The sequence below is a fragment of the Aptenodytes forsteri genome, unplaced genomic scaffold (genome assembly GCF_000699145.1).
Source record: "Aptenodytes forsteri isolate BGI_AS27 unplaced genomic scaffold, ASM69914v1 Scaffold82, whole genome shotgun sequence".
Taxonomy (NCBI): domain Eukaryota; kingdom Metazoa; phylum Chordata; class Aves; order Sphenisciformes; family Spheniscidae; genus Aptenodytes; species Aptenodytes forsteri.
In genome coordinates this window covers 13271718-13287144 of record NW_008795490.1, presented here as the reverse complement: position 1 = coordinate 13287144, position 15427 = coordinate 13271718, and the positions used below count along the sequence as shown (strand labels likewise).

Below are 15427 nucleotides of genomic sequence, written 5' to 3'. Positions count from 1 at the left end.
CAAATCCGCAACCATACTATACTTCTTGAAGTGCTCCTTAGATTTTCCAAATTCCCTATCCACTTTTCTCAGACTGCATCTAAATTGCTTGTCTAATTTAGGATTTTATATTGGCTAGTCCATAATGGACAGTGTTAATTATTTCCTCTTTTTGTGATGTAAGCCTACCAATTTTGCTCTTCATGTTTTATATTAAGCTGTCCCATTACCAAGTCCTAAGCAATAAGGTCTTTCCTGTTCCCTAGTTGTTGTTTCCATTTTTTCTCCCACTATGCATTTGGAGGTAAATGATCTGAAATTAGTGTTACCTCTCACAGAATTGTATGTGTGCCATAAAATTCCTAACTCAAACATACGTCTTAAACATTTAGCAGGAATAAATAAGCTTTGCTGTTCTTCCCCCCAGCTTGTGATGATGAATGCACAGGACTCCTTCTCAGTGACCTGGATTGGCTAAACCAGATGATCCTGAGTGTTAACCTTAGTGGTCCACTGCCTGCTCCATATAAAATGTTGCATGGTTTTGAGAACATGACACAGGAATTAAAGGTATGTTCACAGTATTCACATACATAAATAACAGGGCTTCAGCACAACTGTACTTGTGTTCTTCCCCCCAGCTTGTGATGATGAATGCACAGGACTCCTTCTCAGTGACCTGGATTGGCTAAACCAGATGATCCTGAGTGTTAACCTTAGTGGTCCACTGCCTGCTCCATATAAAATGTTGCATGGTTTTGAGAACATGACACAGGAATTAAAGGTATGTTCACAGTATTCACATACATAAATAACAGGGCTTCAGCACAACTGTACTTGAATCTGTCCAAACATACAGCTGTTCAGGGAAGAAAAAAATTCAAGATTTAATTACTTCAAACTTGCTTTGGTTGATAAATAGTTATTACAGTTATTTATTTTGACTTATATTAATAAATAAATCTCGCAGCAGTAATTTGTGTATGTATATGCAAGGAATTATACTGCAGGCACAGAAAAAGTGATGTCGCATACAAATAAAATAGTGTTCATGCTGGTGGTCCATAAAGCGCTTCTGTATTTTATATACTGTATGTTCCCTACCATACTTATAGGTTCTCCACTAAACTATGTAAAGCTGTCAAGATTCCTGAGAAATATATGTTGGATGGATGTGACACGAGTCAATGACAAAAGGGAGCTGCATACTGTAATGAAAAGGAAATTTTTGATGCTTCTTCTCCACAATATTTGGAAGCACTGAGACCCATTAAATACAGATTTTCACTCTCCTTCCTCTCTTCCCCAACAGCATTTGCTTTCACCTCAGCGAGCACCAGAGAGACTTCTTCAGCTAGCACAAGAAAATCTGGATACCCTGGTGACAGAAATGGATGAACTACTGACAAGAGTAAGTCTATGATCACGTTCGGGTCTATGGGTTTGGTTAAGGCTGCATAATGACAGAAATCTTCTGAATATGAATTAAACATGAATGAATAGTTGAATTATAAGATGCTTCTCAGTCTCAGTGTTTGAAATGGCAGCAAGTCCTCTAACAACCTCTTTTTGTGGGCCAATACATTGAGATAAATTTTCTGCAAAACTTTATAATAATGTAAGAAAACTTCATAATGCTCATAGCACCCAAGAATGAGCTTATTTGGAAAAGCTGACACTAAAGCAAAGAGAGTTCTTGATATAGCATTTATGGGCTATATCAACTTCAGCTACAGGTTATGTTACAAACCTAATGGCAACAAAACCATGGGATTACCACACAGTTTCTCACGTCTGGAGTTTTTCTTTGACTGGCTGAGGCTTTCGGAACTGAACTGCCTGGTTTCCTTCCTTTTCTTCTGAACATTAGTACTGTCTCTCGTAAGGCTATCTGCTTTCTGCATCAGCAACATCATCTCATCATATTCCCTTTCAAATCTCCCGAGTCTGACTGTCTCAAGATAGTTCTCAGCCTGTTTTGTCTGTTTCTCTTTTAAGATCGCCCGTTGCAATATAAGTAGCCTGGTTTCACTCAGAGTTACTGAGTGCCCAACCATCTCAAGCACGTTATAGGAAAAGTTTTGCTGTTTTGCAGTTTCATTTTCCATTTTGGGTTATCTGTTGTGTTGGCTTGTTTCTCCAGGAGCTGTAGAGCAAATGGTACCCTAGCCTGACTCACTTACTTTAAAGAAATTTTATAGCAAGGCCATGGAAGTCCTGGTTTAACAAATAACAAGTTCTCATTAAGAGTCAATGAATGAAGTAATTGAAATGGGGACAATATTTAAAGGGAGAGTTCAAATATATGCACAAGGTGTGTGAGTTTATTTAAATATATGTGTTCTGTATTTCATTTATGAGAGTAGTGAGGGTCTTCTAGGTTTCAATCGATGTGCTATTTACTCTTTTTATTAGGAAAGTTTTATTTCAATATAGACTTTATTCTGGTCAGTAAAAGACTGTCTCAGAAAATAGTATAAATTGTGCCACCTAGTGGAGAAAAAATTAGGGAATTAGACCAGCCACACTAAAAATACAGCTGTCCAAAATATATTAATATGAAGGACTAGCAAAAATCATGTTCGTGAGTTGTGCCCCCCTGCATTGAAGTAGCCAAATAAGAAAGACATGGATTACTGTACTGATGAATAAACACCTGAGAGAATTTACCTAAACCCCATACAGTTTTAGCATCCTGTCTTAAAATTGTTCATGGCTTACAGAACTAAAATTCTCAGAGAAACTGGTTTGTTTGCGTGGATTATATTCAATTTTGAAAAAACCTGTGAAATCATGGGTAGTGGGTAAGAAAGCATCTGTAGTGTGTTTGCATATGTATGTATGTATGTGTGTGTCTATACACCCACATACACACGCATACACAGGTATCTATCTACATATACTCTCATTGTGAATGTAAAGAAGGCTTGTTTTTTCACTTCTGTTTGATGTTTTATTTTTCTGCCAGAAATAACTATGGTATTTTTAAGTCTGGGTGGGTTTTTAACTCATGACAGTCCTATAAGCAGGGAAGATTATATTTCTTGTATTAAGATTTCTCAAGCTTAGGCTAAGACAATTTTTTTTTACTTTGCATAGTTGCTCTTTTTAGTATCCTTTTCCAATTGCCCCTCCCTCCAAATTACATAAATTTTAATCCCCCATGGAGGTGACCTAAAACAATGTTGCAAATTCTGACCTTCTGTAGACTAGTCTTGGAAGGAAAAAGATTGAAGGTGTAATCTTAGGGGATTTAGTGTGGTGGCCAGATTATCACCACTTCCTTTTCTGCAGTTTTCCATTGTTGCAATGAGTAAGTAGCCTTATGATTTCCAGTTATCCTTACAGAGAGTTGTTAACTGGACTGCAGTTGGTTTTTTTAATTTGGGGACTGGCAACTGGTAGCAAGTCCTACCCTTCTCTTTCTATGTTTCTAAATAGGAGTAATGTCCCAAAAAGAAGAGTGAGTGCTGATGTAGTCTGTTCAAGTCTCATTTCCAAATGAAGATATAGCTGATAACCGCATAATGGCTAACACTTGGAGCACATGGTACAACCATAGGTAGCAAAGTTTTTCCCCATATCTGATTTGCAGGCTCACTACATTTTCAAAGTGAAACCAGTAGTGATGAAGAAAAATGTTGATGAGGATTGGTGAGGAGTCTATTCCCATGAAAAAAACCCTCTATCCATTTTAAGATAAAATGTAGAAGACAATAGTATTTAGTCACTAAAAAACCTTTGGGGTTTTTGCTTCCTTGTGGTCTCTTTTCAACCAGTGATCTCTTACATCAGTGCAGCACTCCCTTTTCTTTTTTTCCATCATGTTCTTTCCTTCATTCACTCTGCCATACGGAAGATCCTCACGTCTTTCTCTCACTAATTACATTCTTACATGTCCGCATGCACATTCCCACATCTACCACCAGAGGCAGACCTCAGACTCTTCACTTCCAGTTCACTACTTTTAGTCAAAACCCCCTCTTCCCTTCTAATTAGGTACCTCCAGAGCCTTCAAGAAAGACAGGGATCAGAATCAATCCTCTTGATTGAAATGCTTCTTTTGACTTTGTAAACTTTTTCATTTCTTCCATACCACTGAATTTCTCAAGCTCAAAAATTTCTGGAAGTAGTAGCAGAGGCAACTTAGTTTGCAATAGTTGGAAACATTTGGAGGGAGAGCCAAGGACTTCCATCTGTACAGTGAGGTCTGTGTTTACTCATCCTTCTGTGGTCCGCAGTTTACTAGCTGGAGAAATTCCTGTAGCGCTCCCCTCCAGATGCCATCCAGAGGAGTTTCTTATTGCTTGATTAAGACCTCAGACTAAACATGCAAACAAAACCAAAACAAAAATGTGTGTGTAATTGCTAATACTTGCTAATAGTCTAAGTTGCTAAGTGGCTAATAGTCTTCAGATTGGGACAAGGCCTTCCATGGAACCTTCGTCACGAAGTACAAGCTGTGAACATCATCAAAGCAGGTTCACTGATCTCAGATGATACTTTCTTTACTAGATTTCCATGGTAGGGATCTCCTTTATGCCAAAAAGTCTTATTTGTGTCCAAACTTCTTGAAGATTCATTCCAAACCCTTGCTCTGGTTCCAGTCTGCCTGACCCTTATTGCTCTGCCAGAAAGAGTTTGTTGTGCCTGTTTAAACTCTTAGGAGATGCTGAAGACTGACCTTATAGAAATGGTGAACTGTAGTAAACTGAATATATAGAAAATGAGTAGCACTTTATTAACAAGTGGAAACATTTAATTAGCCATGGAATGGCTAGGTACAGTGTGAAGGATGTTTGCCGTTTAATTTGGTTTATGGAGTTAAAGCTAGACCAGATAATGAAACGAAAGGTTATTTTTCAGCAAAGCAAATTATGGCAAAATACAGAAAGCCTTCAGTGGAGCTGAATGGGATTTAAGTACTAAGGAGAACTGTCACCGAGAGGAAATGAAAACTGTTCGATGACAGATTAATGTGCACAAAACTGTAGTACTTGCCATTCAGTCATAAATATTGAGAGGTTAAAGTGGCCAGTTGGAATGAACATGAATGTGGAAAAAGTAATCAAAACTAAGAAAAGTATATGTAAGTTATAAAACACCATTTGTAGTAAAGAACTTAGAAATATTATAGAATATAATAAAAGTGAATGTGAAAATTCCAAGCAAATAAAACCCAAAGAATAAAAGGCTGATTGTGGAGGATTTGACAATAAATAATAAGGTAGTTCTCAATTACATGAAGAATGAAATGACATCAGAAACGCCAAGCTGGGTTAGAGCAGTGGTCCATCAAGACCATTCTGTATTTTTGTCTTCTTCCTATCCCAATTGCCTCTTACAGCTCACTGTGACAATATTTTAGTTCTGTATCCAGGCAGGTAAAGGGGATTTGTAAATCTTAGAGGAAGTAACCAATAGCATAATTAAAGCTGTATAAATGTGAAAAGCCATGTTCTTCTACTGATATAGGGATGAAAATGGAACCAACTCCCCCCAGTCAATATGGGTTCTTAATTCTTCCTGTATAATTCTATTTACCTGAATCATTTTAATATAAATTACTTTCAGAGTAACTACTCTGAAGTAGACCAAAACTGTAAGTGGTATGATAATGCCAGGGATTTCATTTCAGAAACCCAGCTGTCCTGATGTATCTTGAGGGCTTCCATCTAGCAGCTAATCAGGCAAAAATAAATGTGTTAAAGTGATACTATTTCTCTTTGACTATCATTGAAATGGGGGGGGGGGTGGGGTGTAACTGAGAAAACAGTTTGTACAGCTCAAGTCAGAGAAAACCTAAGCTCATTTTGAATTATTGATCTTCTAGTTATTTCCCAGAGACTGGAAAGATTATAATGCCCTGCTTCAAGACATTTCTTGGGAATGCAATCCCCAAAGAAAAAACTGGGGTTTTTTTGCTTTACACTACAGCTTGACAAGATTTGTTGCTTGAAATGGTCAGCTTCTTTGTAATAAAAATGGGTCCATTTTGTAAATAGGGACCTTGAGAGCTAAGCAGAATGTCTTAAGATGATTCCTTTCCTTAACATGTTTTTCAGGTCTGCAGCAGACATCTGTCTTCATCCTGCTGCTGCTGTGATTCAATAATATTATAAAGCATTTAGTTACACAAAGCTAAAATTTTACTGAGCACCCCAATATGTTACAAACAAACAACTTGAAGCATTAGAACTGAAAAAAAAACCCTCTTTTTTTTTCTCTTTTTCTTGGTTTAATTAATGTATTGATTTGAAATTCTTCTTGCTTGTTGGCATGAACTGTCTCTTTGAGAACGCGTCCTGGGAGGAAGCAAAGAGGTCATGATATCTGCTGCACTTTGTCAATCAAAAAGTGTACAATTGTGAAACAAACGAAAGTATTCCCTGAAGAATCTATTAAAAGGTTCCAAACAACATTTCTTTAAGCAAATTCAGTGAATAGTTTCATCCTGTCTCCCTTTATGTGCTGTTGCACACAACTAGGGTTTCTAAGAACCTAAAATAAAGCCTTCCAATTTCCATTTAAAGGAAAAGGTAATAAAATTTAATTGTGTACTTCAACAGAGCATGTCATTTCCCATGCATCTGATCAATAATTCATTTATTGCCTTTCGCCTGAGGAAAGTTTTGTACATAGATTCAGCCAGTAGGAATATCGCATAGTGGAACCTTGTCCTGTTTATTAATTATACTTTTCCTGAATTTGGATCACTAGGCTACCAAGGTGACAGCAGATGGTGAGCAGACCAGGCAGGATGCTGAGAGGACTAATGACAGAGCGAAATCTCTTGGACAGTTCGTCAAAGGCATTCTCCAAGCTGCTGAAGGTATTGGAAAAAGAAAAACATGCCAATTGTTTCTCAAGAAAACTGAAGGATGGTGGGGAAGAGTGTCTGAGAGACAGTGAGGAAGAGGTTATTCACTGAGAAATGTCATGTGCTTTAAATGTTGAGTGAAGAAACTACAGTCAACTATCTTCAGACTTTTTGCAATCTATAGATGCAGTTTATATAAACAGTGCATTGGTAATTATGAACAAAGACTAGCAGAATATTGAGTATGTTTCTTCAGGATTTTTGCAGTTATTTGAAGAAAAGCTATTATGATGAAGTAACTAACAGGGCTTAGCTTTTGTTTATTTTCAAAGCTGTTAAAAACGTATTAGTAAAAAATCTTGTTGTAACTTTAGCACTTGGTACATTAACACTTCATCTTAATTCCCCAAAATTACTTCAAAAATACATTACTACTTGCTGTTAATGAACATCTGCTGCTTGGAATTTGCAAGTGACTCCTAACCCTACCTAAGTAGTGGCATGGAGCCAACTCTTTCTTCCACAAGCTGATTCACTCCACTTACAAATGAGCAAAAGTATTGTAAATGGCTTTGAGAAGCAAGACCTATATATTGCATGAAGCTATTAAATAAGATAATGGATGAAAAATATGAAAATGATTTGCAATCATAGGCAGGTTTTTTACTTGAAAAATACTGATCTGTTCTTTCTTCTTCAAAACTCCCACTACAGTACTGATTTCAGTAGTTAGCTTCTGAAGGTCCATTTCATTGAAAGGTAAAGCTTCCACTTTTATCCAAGTGCTATAAAACACATTTTATATTGCCTTTCATGTAACACATCCCAGTATATGCCCTGCAGCTGAACTGAACAGCAATTTAGGATATCTTTAGGATGTGCAACTCTGACATGAAATAAACGTGGGAGAAGCAACAGGAAAAAGGAAGCAAGTTTTCAAGAAGTTTTTTAAACAAAAGACCAGGTTCTTCATATTTCACAATGAATTTGGGATGACAAGGACTAAACCAATTTTTTGCTCCACAAAGTTTATACCCAGTATTTGTAACCCAAACAAAAGTTTCCTCAAGCAGGTTTAGCAACAGGAACTACAGAGTCAGAAGACACTGAGGGGGTGAAATAAATTTATGCGGTATCTTAGAAGTAGACAAAGACTTTAAAATCAATGAGTTTGCCTAGTGGCCAAGTTAACATTTTAAGAATAGATGAAACATAGAGGCACAGGACTGAAAGACATCCCTTGGGTTGCTGCATTCACTCCCCTGCTATCATAAAATTTCTAACCTTCACCTTCAAAGTAGTTCCCACAAATACACACAATCTGAATAGGAGGCAATTTCAGAACTCTGCATAACTACAAACCTTTTCATTTCTAGCTAAAAATACTCATGTTTAGTTTATCATCATGTGTTCTTTTGCCAACCTTGTTCTTTAGTTCAAATAGTTTTTTTCCTCTCCCTCGTGCTTCTCCTCCTTCCCCCACCCCCAACTATGTTCGTAGAGAGGAATCATATTCCCCTTCAGCCCCCTTTTTTCTAGACTGAAACACCTTAAAGTGTATTCTCCCAAATCTCCTGCTCACCTTTATATAATTTCCCTTTCTCTGTTCAAAATTAGGCTCATCTTTCCTGAGCACAGGTAACAAGCATTGAAATGAGGTTGCTTCAATGTCTTGCACTTCAGCAGCAGTAAAACCTGCCTATGTCAGCTCTCCTAATACATTCTGGGATAGCATTTCCTTTTTTTCACAGTTGGGTGCCATTGGAGATTCATAATATAGCTATGTTCTTCTCATTCATACCTTCTATATAACTGGCAAAGCCATAGTTTACAGCTGAAATTTCTGTTGTTATTTAGTTCACAACCTTATATTTTCTACTATTGAATCTCATTCCGGTCTGATTACTTCAGTTTTGAAGGTCACCCAGTTCTTCCTGCATAGCATTCCAATCCTTCTCTACTAAGACTGTCTTACAACTTTTCCTCATAAGCATATTTTCTCAGTAGACTTCCTTCCTCCCCCCTGCCCCAGGATCATTAATGAAAATATTCAACTGGATTTGCTATTAAACCGTATAGTCTGACATGTGCTACCTTTGGAAAAAAAAATAAAAACACATTCATTTATTCCACAGCCTGTTTTCTACTTCCAAAGCAAGTTCTCAGGCTGTAGTGGAATTCCCATTTCTTCAAAAGAGGCACTGCATCTGCTTGTTCTCAGTCAAATGGTCTTCTTCCTGGATTTGCAATGTCATGCACCAGATCTTTCAAGTTTCTAGAATGGCAGTTCTCTGGCCATTCCAGCTTGAGTTCTTCAAAAAGGTCTTCCTCTGGTTGTGGTAATTTCTATATCCTTACTTCTGATTGCCATCCTCACTTGTCTTCCTGTTCAAGATCACCATCTTTCAAAAACTGAGGATAAACTTTCACCTTATGTTGGAGCCATTCCTAGATTATTTTAAAATTTGACGGCATTTTAGCTGCATATTGGCCCTATACCTTCTTTGTCCCTGCTCTTTTTGACCTATGAAGACATTGCTAGATTGTTCCTTAAAGACTTTATGTCCACTCATGATGGAGTGGACATTGAGATGACCAACCAGTTTGCAGGTATTCTTTATTCCCATTCCTTGCCCCCCATCCCTAGATTACAGATTTCTGAAAGTTATAGTACTTTGGATCTCTAGGAATGCAGGCCTGTATCTGTGACCCTAAGCTCCCTACTATTTGTTGCCAGTAGGCAACAACTTTAGGATGAAATGCCATGAAAGGACCTATTTCTTTCCATTGACTGAAAGTAATGCTTGAGAAGGCAGTGCTCAGAAGTACGTGACTGTAGATCTGACAGATGCCTAAACATCAGGGAATGAAGGAATTCCTCAAGCTATAAAAACTCCTCATTACAAGTGAGAAGTTTGTAGTGATTTGTTGTAACGACCATACTCTGACCACTGATCCATTTCTACTGAACTGATTGCTGACTTTCTGGACTTCTGAGTGCCTGTAACTAGTTTTCCTTCTTAACTATGGACTTTCCCCAGCTTTGCACTTCCTTGTGTTGGTCTATGTCAGCGCATCCAAATCTTTTACCACCACTGGACTCTGATAGTTTGCAGTGTACTAAGATTAGAAAGTAAAGATTGTTATGAGAAGAGGAGAAAGGAGAGAGGAAAAAGATAAAGCTAGGTATAAATTTTCCTGAACCTAATAAAAGCTGAGATAATGTATCTATTTTCTCTTTTAAGCTAAATATTCAGGGAGGTTAAATTACTATTTATTTATTCCAGATTTTAAAAAAATTAATATATGCCTATTCCTGGCCTGAGGTAACTTAGTAATGATACATAACATAATGCACAGAAGCGATCCATGATCCATTTAAGCAAAGTGTAGTCTTTTTCCAGGCCTCACTACCCCACACATACCCACTCTTGATTAAAGATCCAAATCTCAGTTCTCACCAGCAAATCGAGACATCATTGGATTAGAATTTTCTTCATTATTTGCTCTAAACCTACACAATGTGTAGATGAAATAGTCATTTATTTGAATTTTGGAAGACAGATTTTCATTTCTTCAATTAAAGATTTAATTCAAAATATTCAGAAGTACCCATGCGACCAGGAACTGTGCTATTTTGGAGAAGTCAGTTACCTGGGAGTCCTGTGCCTATGGAAAGGCAGCAGTACTTTTTAAAATTGCAGATGGAACTGATCATTGTAAATGAGCTAGTCGCTTCTGAAAGTGTATATTCTAATTTGTTGTGGTGTGCTATGGCAGAAAGATTTTAGTCAGTCCTTGAATATGATACCATGTGTCAGCTTTATCAGTTAGGAATAATTCAGCTATTCCAAACACATAATACATTTACAGTGTACCATCATATATTCCAACCTTCATACCCTCCTTTTCCATTTCTGGGTGTCTGCTTCTAAACACATGAGCGGGTTTAGACATGTGTGGGTGTCTTTCACTCCTCTTCTCTCTCCTTCTTTTTTCAAAATTTCCCAATCATTTATTCTTCCTAGCACTGTTAAGTCTGAATGCTAAAAATGACATATTTTGAAGTTCTCCAAAAGTAATTTAAATCTAATTTTCATTGCTTGTACTGCCTGCTCCTTAATTCTATGAGCAATATACCAGATTATCTTCTGTTGTTTTGAAGGTTCAGTGCAAATTCTTTCTTTCAGGGGGAGGAGGAGGGGAGCAATATATTTCTTATACTAGATATAAAGACTTCTTCACTTTAATTACTGTACTTAAAAGTGAGCTATAATACAAGGTTTGATGAAACATACAACGTTTTCTCATTTGCTACTGATCATTGGATTAACCATCCTTTATATTTCACAGCAGGAATAACCAGTGCAAGTTGCATTCCACTTGCTGATAGAGTTGATGGGCAGATGCTTAAAACCTCTCTGTTGTTTTTATTTACTAACTCCCTACCTATATATTTTCTGGCCCCCTACAGCTGCAAATGAAGATGCTATAAAACTGAACAAGACACTCAGAACACAGGATGAGACCTTGGAGAAGAGTCTTCCAGAACTGCAGAGTGAGGCTGACAGAATGATTGCAGAGTTGAGAAGTAGAGAGCTGAATATGCAAGAAAGAATAGCTCAAGATGAGTTAAAGTGAGTAGAGAGACCTCAGCCTTCAACCTCCCAGTGATAATATCTGACTCTTGTAAATGTGATTGTCATCTTTTCCAACCAAGTTTTCAAGCTGGGGCTTACAGAAATGTGAAGGAAAGCAAAGTCTAATACTTCATATCTATTAATGTAGCATTTGCATTTTTGGAAATGTTTATGTATGTGTAAAGCAATCCCTAGGAAATTACTTCTCTGCTCCACAGGTACCAACAACATTTCTAATTGAATTCTAAGCAATTTTTCTCAGTTTGCTTTTAGCTTCTGCTTCAGACCTGATGAATGGCTTTTGTACTAAAAAGCTTCTCTAGAATCTTGGGTTTTTTTCTGGAAAACTAATTGATCTAATAAAAATATCATCTGTCTGTAAAATTTGTCCAGTAGCATAGACATTCAAAAGGATGTATTTTGCCATATATAGAATAGTGTAGATCAGAATATTCCAACTCTGTGGCACAGTTCAGAAGCCCAGGGTTTGGTTATTTAGCTATCTGTAAAAATAAAAACTATATATGTATATATAATTATATTGTCAGCTCTTTATAAAGCGTTTTGCAAAATGCTGAAAACTTACCTGATCCAGAAAAATACTTGGCTTGAAGTTAAAATTCTGGTAGTCTGTTACTTCTATATCAGTCGGAACAGGCATATTCCTAGAGCTAAGCTTTGCTTAGCACTTCACCGGAGCAAACAACTAGCAGGTAACCCAGCTGAGCAGCTACGTGGTCCATTGAAGTTGTGATGGCTCAGAAAACTGTTTGGGATAGAGGTATTCAGGCCTGAAAATGTCAGTTATCAGGTGTGTGCATACTGTAAGGAAATGTAAATAGAATACAAGATTATGTAAGAATTCCAAGCTGTATAGAATCAGATTTGCACTGCCTATCTTACGCTTCATAAACTGGATTGTTTTCTGAAAATCCTACCGGTACAGTATTTCTTTGCATAATTCTGATGGTTCCGCTTTCTGTTCTCTTGAGAAGGGATACATTGCAAACTTATTTTTCAGCAATGTTTATTGCTTTTTCTTCTGATTCCACTGAGCCTCTTCTATCCCTTCTCCACTCACAGACAGAAATAAACCAGGAAAAAGTAGGGATGAGAAAAATTTAGCCAAACCTTTGAAAGTGCTGCCTGCAATTTTAGGGCAGACTGGGGGGAGGCCTTTCAAACAAGGTGTTCTTGGTCCTCAAATGCTACAGCCAACATGAAACTGTCAGACTAGCATGAAATCATTTCCTACTCTAGCCCAATAGCTGGAGTAGGAAATGCAGGAGGCCTTTTCGGAGGGAAAGAACTTCTCTCCCTCTTACCATTCTTCCTGAAATGTGCAAATTGAGTATTTTCGTTTCCTGATAAAGGAATACATTTTATGCTAAGAAATACATGAATATACTTACTGATTTCAGTCAAAGTTGTATGGTTTATCTGCAGGATAGGATTACCTCTCTATAGGCAGTCATTGAGATCCAAGAAATTTTGGCAGTGAACTCAACAGGATGAGTTCATCCTTCTCAACAGTCACTGTGGATTACAGGGCATGGAGGAAAGGTCCCTAGATAATGTTTTCTGAAACTCTTTTATGAAGTACTGCCTCTTAAAGAAAAATGTCTTAAAACTGCTTAAATAATGTAGTAAGATAGTGGATAGGATATGTTCTGCAAGGAGAAAGGATGAAGGAAAAATTAATCATTCTTAAAACTGTGTGTGTGCTCATGCATGTGTGTGGATCACAATGCTCACATGTATTCTTACAGACTCATTTAGAAATATTTACTTTCGAATAGCTCTGCAAGTCTTATGATCACTTTGAAGTAGTTAATCATGTTTACTCTTTGGTGAGAGGTCTTTTGGCAGTGATTGTCTTCTGCTTTCAGGATTTCGTCCAAGAACAGAATGACAAGAATCGATGGATTCTTCTTACCTCTCCTATGTTTTCAGTGAATTCTCAAAAGTTAAATGAAGAAGACAAATGAAGTCTTCTTGCTTTCATAGATGGCAAAACTTCTCTTAGACGTGCAGCTTTTTCCCTCATTTATTTTCCTTCAAACTTTTCAAATCAAGCCTGTAATCTGATTGCCTTAGTGTACTGAAATGGCACATTAGTGAATAATTTCTCTCTAAAAAGAGCATGTTAAAAATACACCAGTTTCTGTCCTAAACCGCCCTGATTTTCATACTTATGAAATAAATCTTTCAATATTTTATAACATTCCTACACATTTTCTTGGATGCCACTGAGTTGCTATCAAGGGATGCTGTGAGCCAGAAATCTATCTTGCTATTGAGTATGCTAAATAGCTTTATTTTTGTATGACTTTTTATTCCGTAAATTTGTCTGGTGGCTTTTGAGCCACTGTGAACTTCTATCATCCAGTTTCCTGTAAGAATGAATTGCATAATTCAGCCACACAGTGTTTGAAGAGATGCCTCCTGTGTTTTGACATTGTTTCCTGATATTTTCATTTTTGTATTTGGAGAGACATTGGACAGTTGATCACCTTATCCATGCTACTCATGATGTTATAGTCCTCCTTTCTTCTCCAGATAGGACAATTCTACCATATTTAGACTCTCCTATATATACAGTTTATATTTTTTTAATCATTTTGTCATCAGTTTCTAATCTTTCTTTTGTTCCCTTGTACTAATTTTGAGGATCCAGAGCATACAGCATTCCAGGTGTTAGGCCAGACCTGTGATTGTTTCTTCTATCACTTCAAGCATTTTGTATAGTTTTGTTCTTTTTCTAGGGAGGTATCCAGTGAAAGTAGCACAGCTTAAATGTGCAAGATAGTATTTCAAGAAATGTGGTGCAGTGCAGTCACACAGAAATTCTGGTACATAAAGCAAGGGATTACATGGACCGGATTTATTGCCTTGTACTTATTAGAAAAAGCAGAGGGAAAGATGCACAAGGTCGATATGGAAGTGTTATCTTTAGAGCACCGGTAAGGAGTTTTGAGGTAGACTACTGGACAGATAGGTAATTTGGACTGTGCTATGAGGCAAGGGCATAAAAAGAAAATCCATCTGTCTTGTAGTGTTCCTCCAGTACTGCAGAGTCATAAGGGTGTCAAAATTTGCCAGAAGTGTAAGACAGTAACTGCTTATACAAAGAACAATGGAGGAGGTATGGAAGAAATTCTGAATTCCTTTCTAAACTTCTTCTGTGACAGGGTGTCAATACTGGGATTTAGTTTTTGATTAAATATTAAATATTGCAACTCAGAAGTTGCAAATTCACAACATGAATAATTTTTTTCATCAAAACCAAAGGCAGGGCAGGTGGGGAAAAAAAATCCATCTCAGAAAATCCCAAAGCTAAGGTAACAATGTGGCTTTCCTTGGCTCCAGTTCAGATCCTTCATCTAAATTATGCCCAGTGGCAGCATATCTTTTCCACCTCTCAGATATTTTTTGTGTGTGCATTTATTTATGTGTTTATTTTTAGAAGGTTTCTAGTGGAACTGACTATAGGCAGGCCAAACTGCGGTGTTTTTCAGAAAATACAGTTCTTGTTTTCCACAGCTTCTTCAGGCCCATTGCCATAATGAGACAGGAAGAAGAACTTAATTTGTTCTAGGTGGAAGTGCGATAGATTTCTTCTGTAGGTATTATCTATCCTACAGATTCCTGTTTACTTAGGATTTTTCTTTATCTCTAAAGCATCATTTTGGAGGTGCCTCTTTTTTTTGTCTTTCTTTTTTCGCTGTCCTTGTCGTATCGTTGCATTAACGCAGTGGTGTTGCATTACATGAAACTGATTCAGTGGCCTGGTATCATGAGGCAGAGAAACGACAGGGCATAAAGACTCCAGTACTCCAGTCCTTTAAAACTGGGTGCAGCAACTCTCTGATGATCAAGAAATATTGTATCCCCTGCCAAAAGCAGGCACTTGTGAACTTTCTATTTCTGTGTTGCCATTAAAAAGTCCATTAAAAATATCCCAGAATTTATTTTAGATAAGCAAAAA

General features: G+C 37.2%; 1 protein-coding gene across 1 annotated transcript in view; it reads left to right on the top strand.

Moving 5' to 3' along the window:
• Positions 1-15427, top strand: part of LAMA2 (laminin subunit alpha 2) — a 299682-nt gene that overhangs the window by 201642 nt on the left and 82613 nt on the right. Inside the window, exons 34-37 of the mRNA XM_019472632.1 lie at positions 407-549; positions 1292-1390; positions 6700-6811; positions 11274-11436. Of these exons, the coding sequence (XP_019328177.1) occupies positions 407-549; positions 1292-1390; positions 6700-6811; positions 11274-11436 (517 nt within the window). The remainder of the gene's footprint in view (positions 1-406; positions 550-1291; positions 1391-6699; positions 6812-11273; positions 11437-15427) is intronic.